The sequence below is a fragment of the Rhinatrema bivittatum genome, chromosome 8, assembly GCF_901001135.1.
Source record: "Rhinatrema bivittatum chromosome 8, aRhiBiv1.1, whole genome shotgun sequence".
In the NCBI taxonomy this organism is placed as follows: Eukaryota; Metazoa; Chordata; class Amphibia; order Gymnophiona; family Rhinatrematidae; genus Rhinatrema; species Rhinatrema bivittatum.
This window is the reverse complement of record NC_042622.1, coordinates 256,313,729-256,327,520: the sequence shown is the minus strand read 5'-3', so window position 1 is coordinate 256,327,520 and position 13,792 is coordinate 256,313,729. Positions and strand designations below refer to the sequence as shown.

General features: G+C 49.3%; 1 protein-coding gene across 2 annotated transcripts in view; it reads right to left on the bottom strand.

Annotated features, from left to right (window-relative positions):
- Positions 1-13,792, bottom strand: part of KLC2 (kinesin light chain 2) — a 176,585-nt gene that overhangs the window by 79,878 nt on the left and 82,915 nt on the right. For both annotated transcript variants that reach the window (XM_029614646.1, XM_029614645.1), the window contains exon 9: positions 9,078-9,177. In XM_029614646.1, the coding sequence (XP_029470506.1) occupies positions 9,078-9,177 (100 nt within the window). The remainder of the gene's footprint in view (positions 1-9,077; positions 9,178-13,792) is intronic.

Here is a 13,792-nt window from a genome sequence, read left to right as displayed (position 1 = left end):
TTCAATTCCCGGACCAGCCACGCAGCTGCTCCCCTCCGATGAAACCTGGGGGCTGACTCCTCTCTCCTTGGGAGCCTCTGGCTGTACATTAGTGAGGGGAATCTGTGCCCTGTCTGAGTGAACGCCAGCAAATCCATCCGACTGAGGCTGCTCAGTGAGGTCATCACCTGGCGTCTCAGCTGTGTCGGCGACGCTCAGAGGAGAAGTCAGCGGCAGTGGTCGTGGGTCCGGTGGGCTCCATGACACCTCCCCAGGCGAAAACGAAGCTCCTCTCCCCGCCACGCCAGCGGGACTTGAAGCCCTCAAATCCAGGGTAGGGACAGCATATTCAGAGATGAATCGCTGGTCCGAGGGAATGTAGGGTTCAGATGGAAAAACCCAAACTTTCCCTTTCCTTTTATGAAGCATAATGCAGGTCAAGTGAAATAATAGGAAATCTGGAAACGAAGTAGCAGAAAAGACGTAGCAGAAAAGACGTTACCGAAATGCCGAATTCAGCCAATGCAGTTATTATTGAATTCTGCGGCTAGGTTGGTATCCAACCTAAAACGTCGCGATAGGATATCGCCAGTTCTATGCAAACTCAATTGGCTACCAGTTCTTGACAGGATTCGGTTTAAAATAGGGTTAACTGTCTTCAAACTTCGTATGAGTAATTCTCCTTTTTGGTTTAATGCTCTGTTAAGAATCAACAAACCAGCTAGATCTCTGAGATCATCTCAGTTGAGCTTCCTCGAAGTTCCCTCCATCCGTCATGCTCGTTTGTCTAGTACTAGAGAGACTTCCTTCTCGGTTGCAGCACCCTCACTATGGAATTTGATTCCTTTTGACTTAAGATCTGTAGATGATCTTAAGAAATTTAAAACAGCTTATAAAGATTTTCTCCTTACCCGTGCTTTTGAGATCTAGCCATGAAGCGATTACCATCTAACTGATTTAGATTTTTTCTCATCTGTATTCTTGAGACATAAGTAGTGAAGTTAATAACATCTAACTGATTGAGTACTATTTACCAGATTTAAGATGTATTGTAATGAAGTATTGCCATCTTACTTCATATATAAATTGTGACAATGTTTTATTTGATGTTAATTTAAATTTAAATTGTTTATTTTAGTCTTTGTTAAATGTTTATTGTAATTTTGTGTATGTTATTATGTACATCGCTTAGGCCAGTTGTGTTAAGCGATTAATAAATTTTTTAAAAACAAACAAACGTCCGCTCAGGCAGCCATCTTGTTCCTCCCCCAAAATCCTCTTTTTTCTGTGGCTCCTTCTCTGGCACATCCTCCTCAGGCTCCCCTCCACAAGTAAAGTCCTCTGATACACTCTAGACCATGAGAGAAAGCAGAGGAGAGGAATCTCTGGGTTCCCCAGCATCAACGTGCCTCCTGTCATGTGCCTCAGTAAAAGCCCCCCTGGAGGCTCTGCAGTCGGCCCCTCCGAGCGACTGTCCTTGTGCCTGCTGTGTCCCCAGAGGTTCCTTCCCCTCCTGCAGCACATCCTGTACACAGCACAGTCGTGCTGAGGTGAACTCAACACGAGCTGTAGGCCCAATAGGCTCTCCCGCACTGTGATGCCGGTGTCATCAGTTAACCACTGCCACACTGCTCAGACGGAGTATAAACACTCACTGGAATCACTACCTCCGATCAGCCCTGGGTCCCCGACACTATCGAGCATTCGGCGATCCTACTCCCCACCATGATTGCACACTCGACTGGCCTTTTAACTTCTATTTTAACTTTTTTTTTTTTTTTTAAGGAGTAGCTGACGGAGGAGGGGGAGAAGCCTTCAGAGGAAGTGAGGGGGGCCAGGCCCTTGGCTTTCAGTCTCTCTGGATATCACGGGCTGAGCCAAGCCTTACCCACAGGTCAATACAGTAAAGTGCAGCTGCGGTTACCCCGCTCCTAACCCGCTTTCTACTCACTTTCCGGCCGCGTTAGCCCTTCCTGCGATACACAATCCCCTTTAACCGATTCTTACCACCTCTTTAAATCACCGGGTAACCCCTTCCGCCCATGGCATGTATATTAGATGTAAACGATCGAATTAGCTATTCCCTCCCATAAAGTAACGCGCGCCCCGACTATCGCTTTTTTACCCTGCCGTTTTGCCGCGCATTTAACCTGCTAACTTACCGCCTACCCTAACCCCTGCGTTAGAGGCAGGGGTAAGGGTAGGCGGCAAACTTTACCCCAGCCCTCGCTCACCTGCCCTGGCCGCGTCAATGGGTGCTGGTCTCTGGGGCAGCCCCAGTCCTCTCCTCCCTCCTCCCAAAGCAATGAAAGCGGAAAAAAATCTGAAAAAGCAAAAAAAAAAAAAAGTAGCAACAAAGTGGATGGTTCTCCTACGCTCGGGATTACCAGTCCTCTCTCCCCTCCTCCCGAAGCAAGGCGCATAAAGCAGCCTTGCTTCGGGAGGAGGGGAGAGAGGACTGGCAGTGTAAAGCAACGACTTACTTTTTTCGCAGCCCTCCTCCGGAGACGGACATCGGCGGAGACAGACCGCGGCTCCCCTGCCTCCCGGAGGCGAAGATGGATGCCTGCACGGGCGAAAGCGGCCCCTGTGCGTGCAATTGGGCCGCTCAAGGCGTGACGTCACGATGTTTGGCGTCACGACATGTGATGTCACGTCTTGAGCGGCCCAATTGCACACACAGGGGCCGCTTTCGCCCGTGCAGGCATCCATCTTCACCGGGAGGCAGGGGAGCCGCGGTCTGTCTCCGCCGATGTCCGTCTCCGGAGAGGGCTGCGAAAAAAGTAAGTCGTTGCTTTACACTGCCAGTCCTCTCCCCCCTCCTCCCAAAGCAAGGCTGCTTTTCACGCCTTGCTTCGGGAGGAGGGGAGAGAGGACTGGCAATCTCGAGCGTAGGAGAACCGTCCACTTCCTGGTACCTGTCATTTCAAATGTCATTTGAAATAAAATGATTAAATAAAAGGTAAAACAGTAAAGAAAATAAGTTGCATGGTCTTGTGTCAGTCGTGTTCTTGAGAGGCTTTGCCAAATAACCAGGTTTTTAGGTCTTTTAAAAATGTTTTTATATTTGGTTGTAGCCTTAAGTCAGTGGCAGGCCGATACAGTAAGGAGCGGTAGGAAGAGCTGCGTTAGTGCCGAGCGCACCCGCGGTTGCCGCACGCACAGTCCGGCTCACCTACCGCTCGATACTGTATTTAAATTGCTTGCAAATGCAAGCCGCGTCCAAGAAGTGTCCATGAAGCGTTAGGCCCGCGCAACCCATTTTACTGTATAGAGCGCTATACAGTATCCTGGGTGCGCTGGCCTAACGCTTCACGGACACGCTGGTATCTGTCATTAGGATGTAAGGAGTTTTTTGTTTGATCTTACAGGTTTTTAGTTTATTTATAATTTTATCTATCATTTCATTTTATTCAATTGGATTGAATTCTTAGATTCTATAGTTTTATTGTTTTCTCATTGTATTTCTATTTCAATTGTGTAAACCGTTGTGATGCTATGCCTGAACGACGGAATAGAAAAACAATAAATAAATCACCAAACCCCTGCTTGCCCGACTCTACCTGAGGAATGACCCACAAAGGTACCTAACACCTCAGGGAGCTCTTGCGATCTCATCTTCTTATTCTAATTGTAAACATTTTATTTTATTTTTTTTAAAGTAATCTCTCTCAGACTACAGGTTTGCACCTCTCCCATCTCCCGGAGACAGAGAAATACCAAGGGATTGCAGGTGGCATTCCCAGTTATGTAGCAGTGCCTGAAAAGTTTTTATTCTCTGCCTCCATCTGCTGGTAGGGACGCAAAACCCACTTGTCTGGATTGAACTAGGGTATGTACAGGAACTGTCATTTGCCTGCACGGAGGTTAAGATAGTGAGCTGCTCTCCAGCTGAGACATGATACCAAACTTGTCAGAAAGATCGACCACAATGGTGGAGGGTAAGATACTCTGGCTTAATTAATTTTTTAGCTGGGGATAATTAGTTGGCAAGTGCAAGAAAATTGGTTCTTACCTGCTAATTTTCGTTCTTGTAGTACCACGGATCAGTCCAGACTCCTGGGTTATTCATCCCTGCCAGCAGATGGAGACAGAGAAAGTTTTACTGACACTGCCTCATAAAACCCAGTGCCACCTGCAGTTCCTCAGTATAGATCTGTACCCAAGCATAAAGTAGAAAATTCAATGCCCTAAACAATGAGGCAAAAATTATTGAAAAAACTATGAAAAACTTTGAAAACCACTTCAAACAAATCTGTAATCATCTGTATTCATAAGACAACATTAGAGCTGAACAGGCGACTCTCCACCTCTAGATAAAAACGGGCGGGTTCTGGACTGATCTGTGGTACTACAGGAACAAAAATTAGCAGGTAAGAACCAATTTTCTTGTCCCTGTATGTACCCAGATCAGTCCAGACTCCTGGGATGTACCAAAGCCTCCTATTTAGGGTGGGACCTGGAGAGTACCGCTTGCAGAACACTCTCGCCAAAGGAAGAAGAACCTGAAGCTCCCACATCCAAAACGATAGTGTCAAGCAACAGTATGCAGCGACTTCCAAGTCGCTGCCCTGCAAATCTCTTGAGAAGACACTAGCTGCGCCTCCGTCCAGGAGGTCGCCTGTGACCATGTAGAATGAGCACGCAAGCCCTCCAGTATCTCTCAACCGGCAGTAATGTAGGTGGAACCAATGGCCTCTTTCGACCAATACGCAATAGTAGTCTTAGAAGCCTTGAAACCTTGCTTTGCGCCACTCCACAAAACAACAAGATGGTTGGACCTTCTGAAATCATTCGTCACCTCGAGAGCCTGCTAAACATCTAATCGCTTGAGCTCTTTCGCTTGCGGAATGGATGCATCCACCATTGGGAAAGCATCCACCGTCTGGGTCGACATGAAAAGCAGAAACCACTTTAGGCAGAAAGGAAGGCACCGTCCTCAACGAAACCCCCGAATCCGAAATTTGTAGGAAGGGATTGCAACTCCGAAATACGCCTAGCAGAGCATATCACTACTAGAAAAACTACCTTGAGAGTCAAGTTTTTCAGCGGCGCTCTCCAGAGAGGCTCAAAAGGTGCCGCATACAAATCGCAGAGGTCTAGATTAAGGTTCCAGGAGGGACAAACTCTCCTAACCGGAGGCTGCAAATTCCTAGTTCCTCTGAGGAACCTGATAACATCCGGATGAGCTGAAATAACAGAATCCCCAATCTTGCCCCGAAGGCAGCCCAAGGCCACCACTTGAACTCTAAGAGAGCTGGAAGATAAGCCTTTAGCAAACCCAGTTTGCAGAAAGGACAAAATATCGGGAATGGAGGACTGGAGGGCGCAAATTCCATGAGTGGCACACCAGGACTCGAACACTTTCCATACTCTAACATGTGCCAGATTAGTAGAATTTCTCCTGACTTGTAATAAGGTAGTGACAACAGACTCCAGATAACCTTTACGCCTTAATCTCCGCCTCTCAAAAGCCAAGCCGCTAGACAAACGTGATTGGCCTGGTCTGAAAATATAGGACCCTGACGAAGAAGGCCCTTTAGATGATTGAAACGAAGCGGGCCATCCACCGCCATATTGATGAGATTCGCGAACCAAGGACACCTCGGCCACTCTAGAGCTACCAAAATCACTTCCCCGCGATATTTCTCTATGCGACACAACACCTTGCCCACCAACAGCCAAGGAGGGAACACAAAGCAGAACCCCCCTGAGGCCAAGGCAGGACTAGAGCATCAACGCCTTCGGCCCCGTACTGTCGCCTTCAACTGAAGAAGCGAAATGCTTTGGCATTCTGGCAAGTTGCCATCAGATCCACGTGAGGAGACCCCCCAATGATCTCTGATGAGTTGCATTGTGGCTTCAGACAATTACCACTTGCCTGCATCTAACTGAGTCCGACTTAGTAAATTCGCTTGAACATTTTCGACCCCAGCTATGTGAGATGCAGCTATTCCCTCTAGGTGAGACTCTGCCCAATGAATTAAGGCTTGTGCTTCCTGAGCTACCGGCTGACTCTTGGTATCACCCTGCTGATTGAGGTTCACCACTGTTGTCGCATTGTCGGAAAGAATCCGCACAGAGCACCGTTTTATCAACGGTAAGAACTCCTTCAAGGCTAACCGGACCACCCTGGTCTCCAAACGATTGATAGACCATGCAGATTCTCTCGCAGACCAAATACCCTGGACAGAATGATGTTGACAAACCACTCCCCAGCCAGAGAGACTGGCATCGGTAATAACTGTCACCCAGTCTGGCACTTCGAGGTCTATTCCGCGAAGAAGATTGGGGGTCTGAAGCCACCACGACAGACTTTCTCTGGCCACACCTTCGAACAAGCGAAACTCCTTCGGATCCTCTAACCTGGGAGGAGAGATCCCCAGGTCGTCCCCCATACTTGTATCACTGGTCGCCAGATCAACCTGACCTGCCGGTTCTCCATGGACAGGCTCTTCCCCTGTATCCCTGGGAGCTTGTTCAGATCCAGCAGAGCCAGACCCTGGGGGATCAAGTAGCCTGCGAACTAGGAACATAGCAGACCTGTTCAGCTGGGCAGAACCAGAACCAGCTGAATAGAAGGAGCCCCAGCTGCCCCCCCACCGGATTGTGCCTGAACATGCCTGACCAAATTCTGAACACTAGAGGGCTGCTGACTGGCCAAAAATGTATCATGGAGCAGCAGCTCGAATTCTGGAGAAAACACTATCCCTGTCTTAGCTCCCTCAGGGGAAACGGCAGGAACGGGCAAAATTGCGGCTTCCTCCCCCCCCCAGCCCCGACTAATAGCAAAGTAGGATCTGGCTGGGGACAAACATGGTGCCCCCTCCCCCACTCTCCCCAATGGTGCGGGAACAGCTGCTGAAAAATCCAAGATGGCCACCATTCCCGTGTCGTCTGAGGAAGAACTAGCACAGAGGACAGAGCCACCGCCAAGAGTAGGACCGCAATCGGCCAAGCCGCGATGGCGCTTTGCGGGCAGAGAAGCTCTGGAGGAGCCTTCACCGCCCTCTGAACAAGCCATGCAGAGACTTGCACGGTTCAGCCGCGATCATGCCGAGCTGCAGGCTCCGCACGCGGCACCACAGGCCATGCTGGGGAAAGGAGCCGAAGAGGGGAAACCTGAAAGAAAAAAATTCCCAAAGACCAGTCCCCCCCCCCCCCTCCCCTAAAACGGGCCGATCTTGCTGGCAAGCTGAAGAGGAAATTGCCCGCACAGCTGTGCTGCTGCCTGTTTTCTTTTTTCTTACTTTCTCAAAAAGAGACACAGACTTAGAGCCTGAACTAAAAAGGAACAGGCCGGCTCAGGAAACAGGGGGAACTTAAAACAAAAACCCGCCTTGAAGCCTGCAGGCGCCAGAGTGGCCTCGCGAAGGGAGGGATCTGGACAAGGCGAGCGCACAGACGGACACACAAAAGGGTGACAACCCCCGGCCCGTCCGCCTCAACCGGACGGGGTAGGTACCACAAGAAATCCTGAAGTAACCAAAAGAAACCCTTGGGAGGAAGGCTCAGAAGTATACAGTCCTAGAAAAAAAAAGCGCAGAACTGCAGGTTTTACAGCCTCTGCCATCTGCTGGAGACAGAGAAATACTGAGGAACTGTAGGTGGCACTGGGGTTTATGAGGCAGTGTCAGTAAAACTTTCTCTGTCTCCATCTGCTGGCAGGAATGAATAAGAACATAAGAAATTGCCATGCTGGGTCAGACCAAGGGTCCATCAAGCCCAGCATCCTGTTTCCAACAGAGGCCAAACCAGGCCACAAGAACCTGGCAATTACCCAAACACCAAGAAGATCCCATACTACTGATGCAATTAATAGAAGTGGCTATTCCCTAAGTAAACTTGATTAATAGCAGTTAATGGACTTCTCCTCCAAGAACTTATCCAAACCTTTTTTGAACCCAGCTACACTTACTGCACTAACCACGCCATCTGGCAACAAATTCCAGAGCTTTATTGTGCTTTGAGTGAAAAAGAACTTTCTCCGATTAGTCTTAAATGTGCTACTTGCTAACTTCATGGATAGCTTTGATTTATTTAAAGACTAGCCGTTAAGCCCGTAACAACGGGCTCGGTCCGTTTCCTTCCCCACTCCCTCCCCCTCATTCTCCCTCTTCCTTCATTCTCTCCCCCCTCCTCCTCCCTCCCCCCCTCTCACCTCCCTCACCCTCCCTCCCCCTCCCTCCCCCCCTCCCCTCACCCCCCCCTCTCACCTCCCTCACCCTCTCTCTCACCTCCCTCACCCTCTCTCTCACCTCCCTCTCTCTCACCTTCCCTCCCTCCCTCTCTCTCACCTCCCTCTGTCACCTCCCTCCCTCTCTCTCTCTCACCTTCCCTCTCACCACCTTCTCCTCCCGCTCCTGCCGGCAGATCTCGGGGGGGGGGGTGTCACTCGCGCACCGCGGCGCTGCTTCTCCTGCCGCTCCTGCCGGCAGATCTCGGGGGGGGGGGGGGGGTGTCACTCGCGCGCGGCGCCTCTGCTCCTCCTCCCGCTCCTGCTTCGCGGCCGCCGCCGCTCCTGCGGCCCCACCACCATGTTTTTTGTTTCGGGCACGCACGGCTCTGACCAACGTGCTGGCCCGCACATGCGCGGTAGAGCTGCTCTCTACTGCGCATTTGCGGGCTGTCGGTCAGAGCCCATTTATAAGGTAGATAGGTACAACTTCAATCACCTGTACCAGGAGACGGAGAGAAGAGGAGAAGAGACAGACAGGAGTCTGGACTGATCTAGGTTTGTTTGCATAACTTGTGCCACAAGAAGGCTTTGCTCTGTAAACCAGAAATTTAAAACAAATTACATCTATTGTATAAAACATTTGTATACTATTAGATAAATAAGCTCATTAACTACCTAAAGAAAGGTGCAGACATTCTGCTTCCTTAAAATGAACTAGAGACCTTATTTTATCTGATTAAATGTCAGATAAACCATGTAAGACTAAAATCCTTCACAACCTGGGGCTAGGAACATGGCACAGGTTTCATTCCTGATGCTGGCTTCTGCTCCTCAAGCTGAGAGCATGCCGAAAGTCCCTCTTCGCCCTGCTGTAAATTATCCACGTACCTGCCTTGGAATAGTAGACAGCCGCACTCACCATCCACAGAGCCAAACTCCTTCTCATGAGCCTGGGTCAGGATCTCTTTGTACAGAGCCTCTGCATTCTTGTACTTGCCTTGCTTCAGGTAGCAGGAGGCCTGGACAACAAGAGAAGAGATCGAAAAATACAAAAGCATCACTTTATGTTCCCTGTACGTACCAGGATCAGTCCAGACCGTGGGTTATGTCCCCCTTCCAGCAGATGGAGTCAGAGCAAAAACTGAGAGGGCGGTGCCTCATAACTGGTGCGCCCTCTGTAAACCTTCAGTATTTCTCTGACTCCAGCAGATCCTTCCCATTTGTCTCTCAATATGGAACCTTCCCTGGGATAAGTTTCTCTTTGGCTCTCCTTTATAAATCTTCTTTTGCCCTCCCCTCCCTCCTGCAGGGCTTTTCTCCCACACCCTGCAATCTGACTCTTTTACATGGGGAGGAAATAGAGACACAAGCAGAAAATGGGAGAGAAGTGAGGAAGACTAACACAGGGAGGAAGCAGAGGATGAATAGGGAAGAGGGTGAGGAAGGCTCTCTCACACAGGAAAGAAGCAAACAATGTGGTGAGGTGAGTAAAAAAAAATGCACGCTGAACTTCAGCACACATTTTCTTTGTCCATGCACTAAAAAAAAAAAAAGTAACATCTGACACAATAAGCTCTTAGTATGCTAAAGCATCGGGCGTTATAAAAAATGTAAACACACTAACTACAAAATGTCCACACAAGAATATGCTTAGCATGTACAAATTATGATTTATGTGAACAAAAACAATTTTTTGTGCACAGTGTTTTACATGCATAATCCTGAGTACAGGAGCCCTGCACCATGAAAGGAAAATTGGATCTTACCTGCTAATTTTTGTTCCTGTAGTACCATGGATCAGTCCAGACTCCTGGGTTTTGCCTCCCCACCAGCAAATGGAGACAGAGAAGTTTTGACTGACTCTGCCCTATACCCTGAGGTGCCACCTACAGTCCATCAGTATTACACTGTGAAAGCAGAACATTTTAAAAATCAATAAATTACTTTAATTTGAATTTCATCCCCTCAAGGACTGGGGAAAGAAAACCCTGCAACTCACACGTCCCACTCACTAACCTCCAGTGGGAACAGAACCCCTGAAACAAACTTGGAAAACTTTTGAACTAGTCTGCAGAGAATATAAGGAAGTATTGAATGAGCGGACTCTCATACCAAAAGGGCGGGACTCTGGACTGGTCCGTGGTACTACAGGAATAAAAATTAGCAGGTAAGAACCAAATTTTCCTTTCCCTGTCGTACCCGGATCAGTCCAGACTCCTGGGATGTACCAGAGCTCCACTACGCAGGGATCACACCTTCACCAAACACCCCCTATCCTGGGGCCTGAACGTCCAACCGGTAATGTCTAGCAAAGGTGTGCAAAGACTTCCAAGTGGCCGCCCGACAAATCTCTTGCAGCAAAATTTGCTGACATTCTGCCCACGAGGCTGCCTGCGAACAGGTAGAATGTGCTCAAAGACAGACTGGAAATGGCCAGCCATGAAGCAGGTACACCGAACCAATAGCCTCTTTCAACCAACGAGTGATCGTCGCCCTAGACGTCTTATGCCCTCTTTTGGGGCCACTCCAGAGCACAAAGAGATGGTCCGACATACAAAAGCCATTGGTAACCTCCAGATAACGCAACAGTACCCAGCGCACATCAAGCTTCCTCAGATCACTAATGGAGATAATGTCTCTGATGTCCAGGTGGGCGCCCACCTCAGCACCAGTGATCATCAAACAGTATAGTTTAATATCACAAAAAGGATATGGAAAAGAAGCACAAAAACCCAAGTTTTGCAGTTCAAAAACACGGACTTTGATAAAATGGGGAAGTACCTGGAGGAAGAACTAAAAGGCTGGGAGAACGAGAGAGATGTGGATCAACAGTGGACCAATCTAAAAGAAGCAATTACCAAGGCAACTAATCTATATGTTAGAAAAGTAAAGAAAAGCAAAAGAAAAATGAAACCTATCTGGTTCTCAAAGGAGGTGGCTGACAAAATAAAGGCTAAAAGAACAGCGTTCAAGAAATATAAAAGATCCCAAAGGGAGGAGCACAAAGAAGAATATCTGGTAGAACTGAGGGAGACGAAGAAATTAATCAAGACGGCAAAAAGTCAAGCAAAAGAGAGGATTGCCAAGGAGGTAAAGAGAGGTGACAAAACATTTTTCAGATACATCAGTGAAAAGAGAAAAGTTCAAAGTGGTATAGTGAAATTGAAAGGTGGAAAGGATCAATGTGTGGAGAGAGACAAAGAAATGGCAGAAATATTAAAGGAAAATTAGTTTCTTACCTGATAATTTTCGTTCCTGTACTACCAAGGATCAGTCCAGGACACCTGGGTTGTGACCCCGCACCAGTAGATGGAGACAGATTAAAACTTGTGGGCGGAGCCATATATGCTCCTGTGCCAGTCACAGCCCCTCAGTCATACGTAATGTCAAAGTAGACAAAAAACAGAACAACCAAACTAAATAACTAACCTTAACAGGGAGCCATTCAAGGACCCCCAACCGGAACAGAACCCCAAAACGAGGGAGCGAAGCAATAACCGGAATAATTAACAAAAGAAATGAGCGGACTCTCCGATTCTTCACAACAGCACGGGCGGGATCCTGGACTGATCCTTGGTACTACAGGAACGAAAATTATCAGGTAAGAAACTAATTTTCCTTTCCCTGTACGTACCAGGATCAGTCCAGGACACCTGGGATGTACCAGAGCTAAATTACCGAGGGTGGGAAGCAGAGAGTCCCGCTCGGAGTACCCTCTCTCCAAAACCCCCGGAATCCGCAGCCTGAACATCCAACCGATAGTGTCTAATGAAGGTATGTAAGGACTTCCAGGTAGCTGCCCTACAAATCTCTTGAGGCGACACCTGAGAAGATTCCGCCCAAGACGCAGCATGAGCTCTTGTGGAATGAGCCCTGAGACCGTTTGGGATAGGCTTCCCTCGTAACACATACGCTGAGCCGATGGCTTCCTTAAGCCACCGTGCGATTGTCGTCCTGGAAGCCGGACCCCCTTTCTTTGGACCAGAGAAAAGGACAAAAAGATGATCAGACACCCGGAAAGGGTTAGTGACTTCTAAATAACGGAGGAGGACCCTCCGCACATCCAACTTCCGCAGATCCTTCCATTGCGGGTCCGAGTATTCGGCACCTGCGAAAGCAGGAAGCTCAATAGACTGGTTCAAATGAAACGGTGACACCACTTTTGGCAAAAAAGACGGAACCGCACGCAGGGAAACTCCCGCATCAGAAATCCGCAAGAATGGCTCCCGACAAGACAAAGCCTGTAATTCCGAGACTCTCCGAGCCGATGTAATCGCAACTAGGAAAACAGTTTTCAAAGTAAGATCCTTAAGAGTAGACCGTTTTAAGGGTTCGAACGGAGCCGCAGACAAAGTAGAAAGGACCCAATTAAGATTCCAGGAGGGACACGGATGTTGTAGTGGCGGGCGAAGATGCTTAGCCCCTCGAAGAAAATGAGAGACATCCGGATGCAAGGCCAAAGAGGAACCGCGAACCTTACCCCGCAAACAACCAATCGCTGCCACCTGTACACGAAGGGTACTACATGAAAGCCCTTTGGCTAGGCCGGCCTGAAGGAAAGCCAGAACATCCGAGACGGAAGCTGAAATGGGATCTAGCACTCGGCTGACACACCATTCCTCAAAAACTACCCAGACACGTACGTAAGCCAAGGACGTAGACTGCTTTCTGGACCGCAGTAACGTGGCTACCACCGCATCTGAATAGCCTTTTCTCTTTAGGCGTTGCCTCTCAAAAGCCATGCCGCGAGACAGAAGTGATCCGCATCCTCCAAACAAACGGGGCCTTGAAGGAGGAGCCCCGGAAACCCCTGTAGCCGAAGGGGAGCATCCACCGACAGCTGAACGAGATCCGCGAACCAAGGGCGCCGTGGCCACTCCGGTGCTACCATGATCACGTTGAATGGGTGCAACTCTATGTGCCTTAAGATCTTGCCTATCATTGGCCACGGAGGAAATACGTACAGCAACACATTCGGTGGCCAAGGAAGAACCAACGCATCGACGCCCTCGGCTCCTCGCTCTCGACGTCGACTGTAAAACCGAGGAGCCTTCGCGTTGTGCCACGTGGCCATCAGGTCCATGTGGGGCAGCCCCCACCGTTCGCAAATGAGACGAAACGCATCGTCCGTTAGCTCCCATTCCCCGGGGTCGAGGTGGTGTCGACTGAGGAAGTCCGCCTGAACATTGTCGACCCCGGCAATGTGAGACGCTGCTATGGAGTTGAGATGGCATTCTGCCCAGCTCATCAGAATCTTTGCCTCTTCCGCCACAAGTGGACTTCTTGTCCCCCCTTGGCGATTGATATACGATACTGTTGTTGCATTGTCCGACAACACACGGACCGCTTTCCCCTGGACCAACGGGAGGAAGGCTTGCAGAGCCAGGCGCACCGCTCTGGTTTCCAGAAGGTTGATGGACCACTGCGACTGGACGGAGGACCATCGGCCCTGTACCGACTTGTCTAGGCAAACCGCTCCCCAACCGGAGAGACTGGCATCCGTCGTCACCACTGTCCAGTCGGGGACCAACAGAGACACTCCGCAAGTAAGATGGCCCGAATCGAGCCACCAGTGAAGACTCTCCCGCGCCTGTGCCGTGAGTGGAAGTGGTAGGTGGAACTCTTCTGACACCG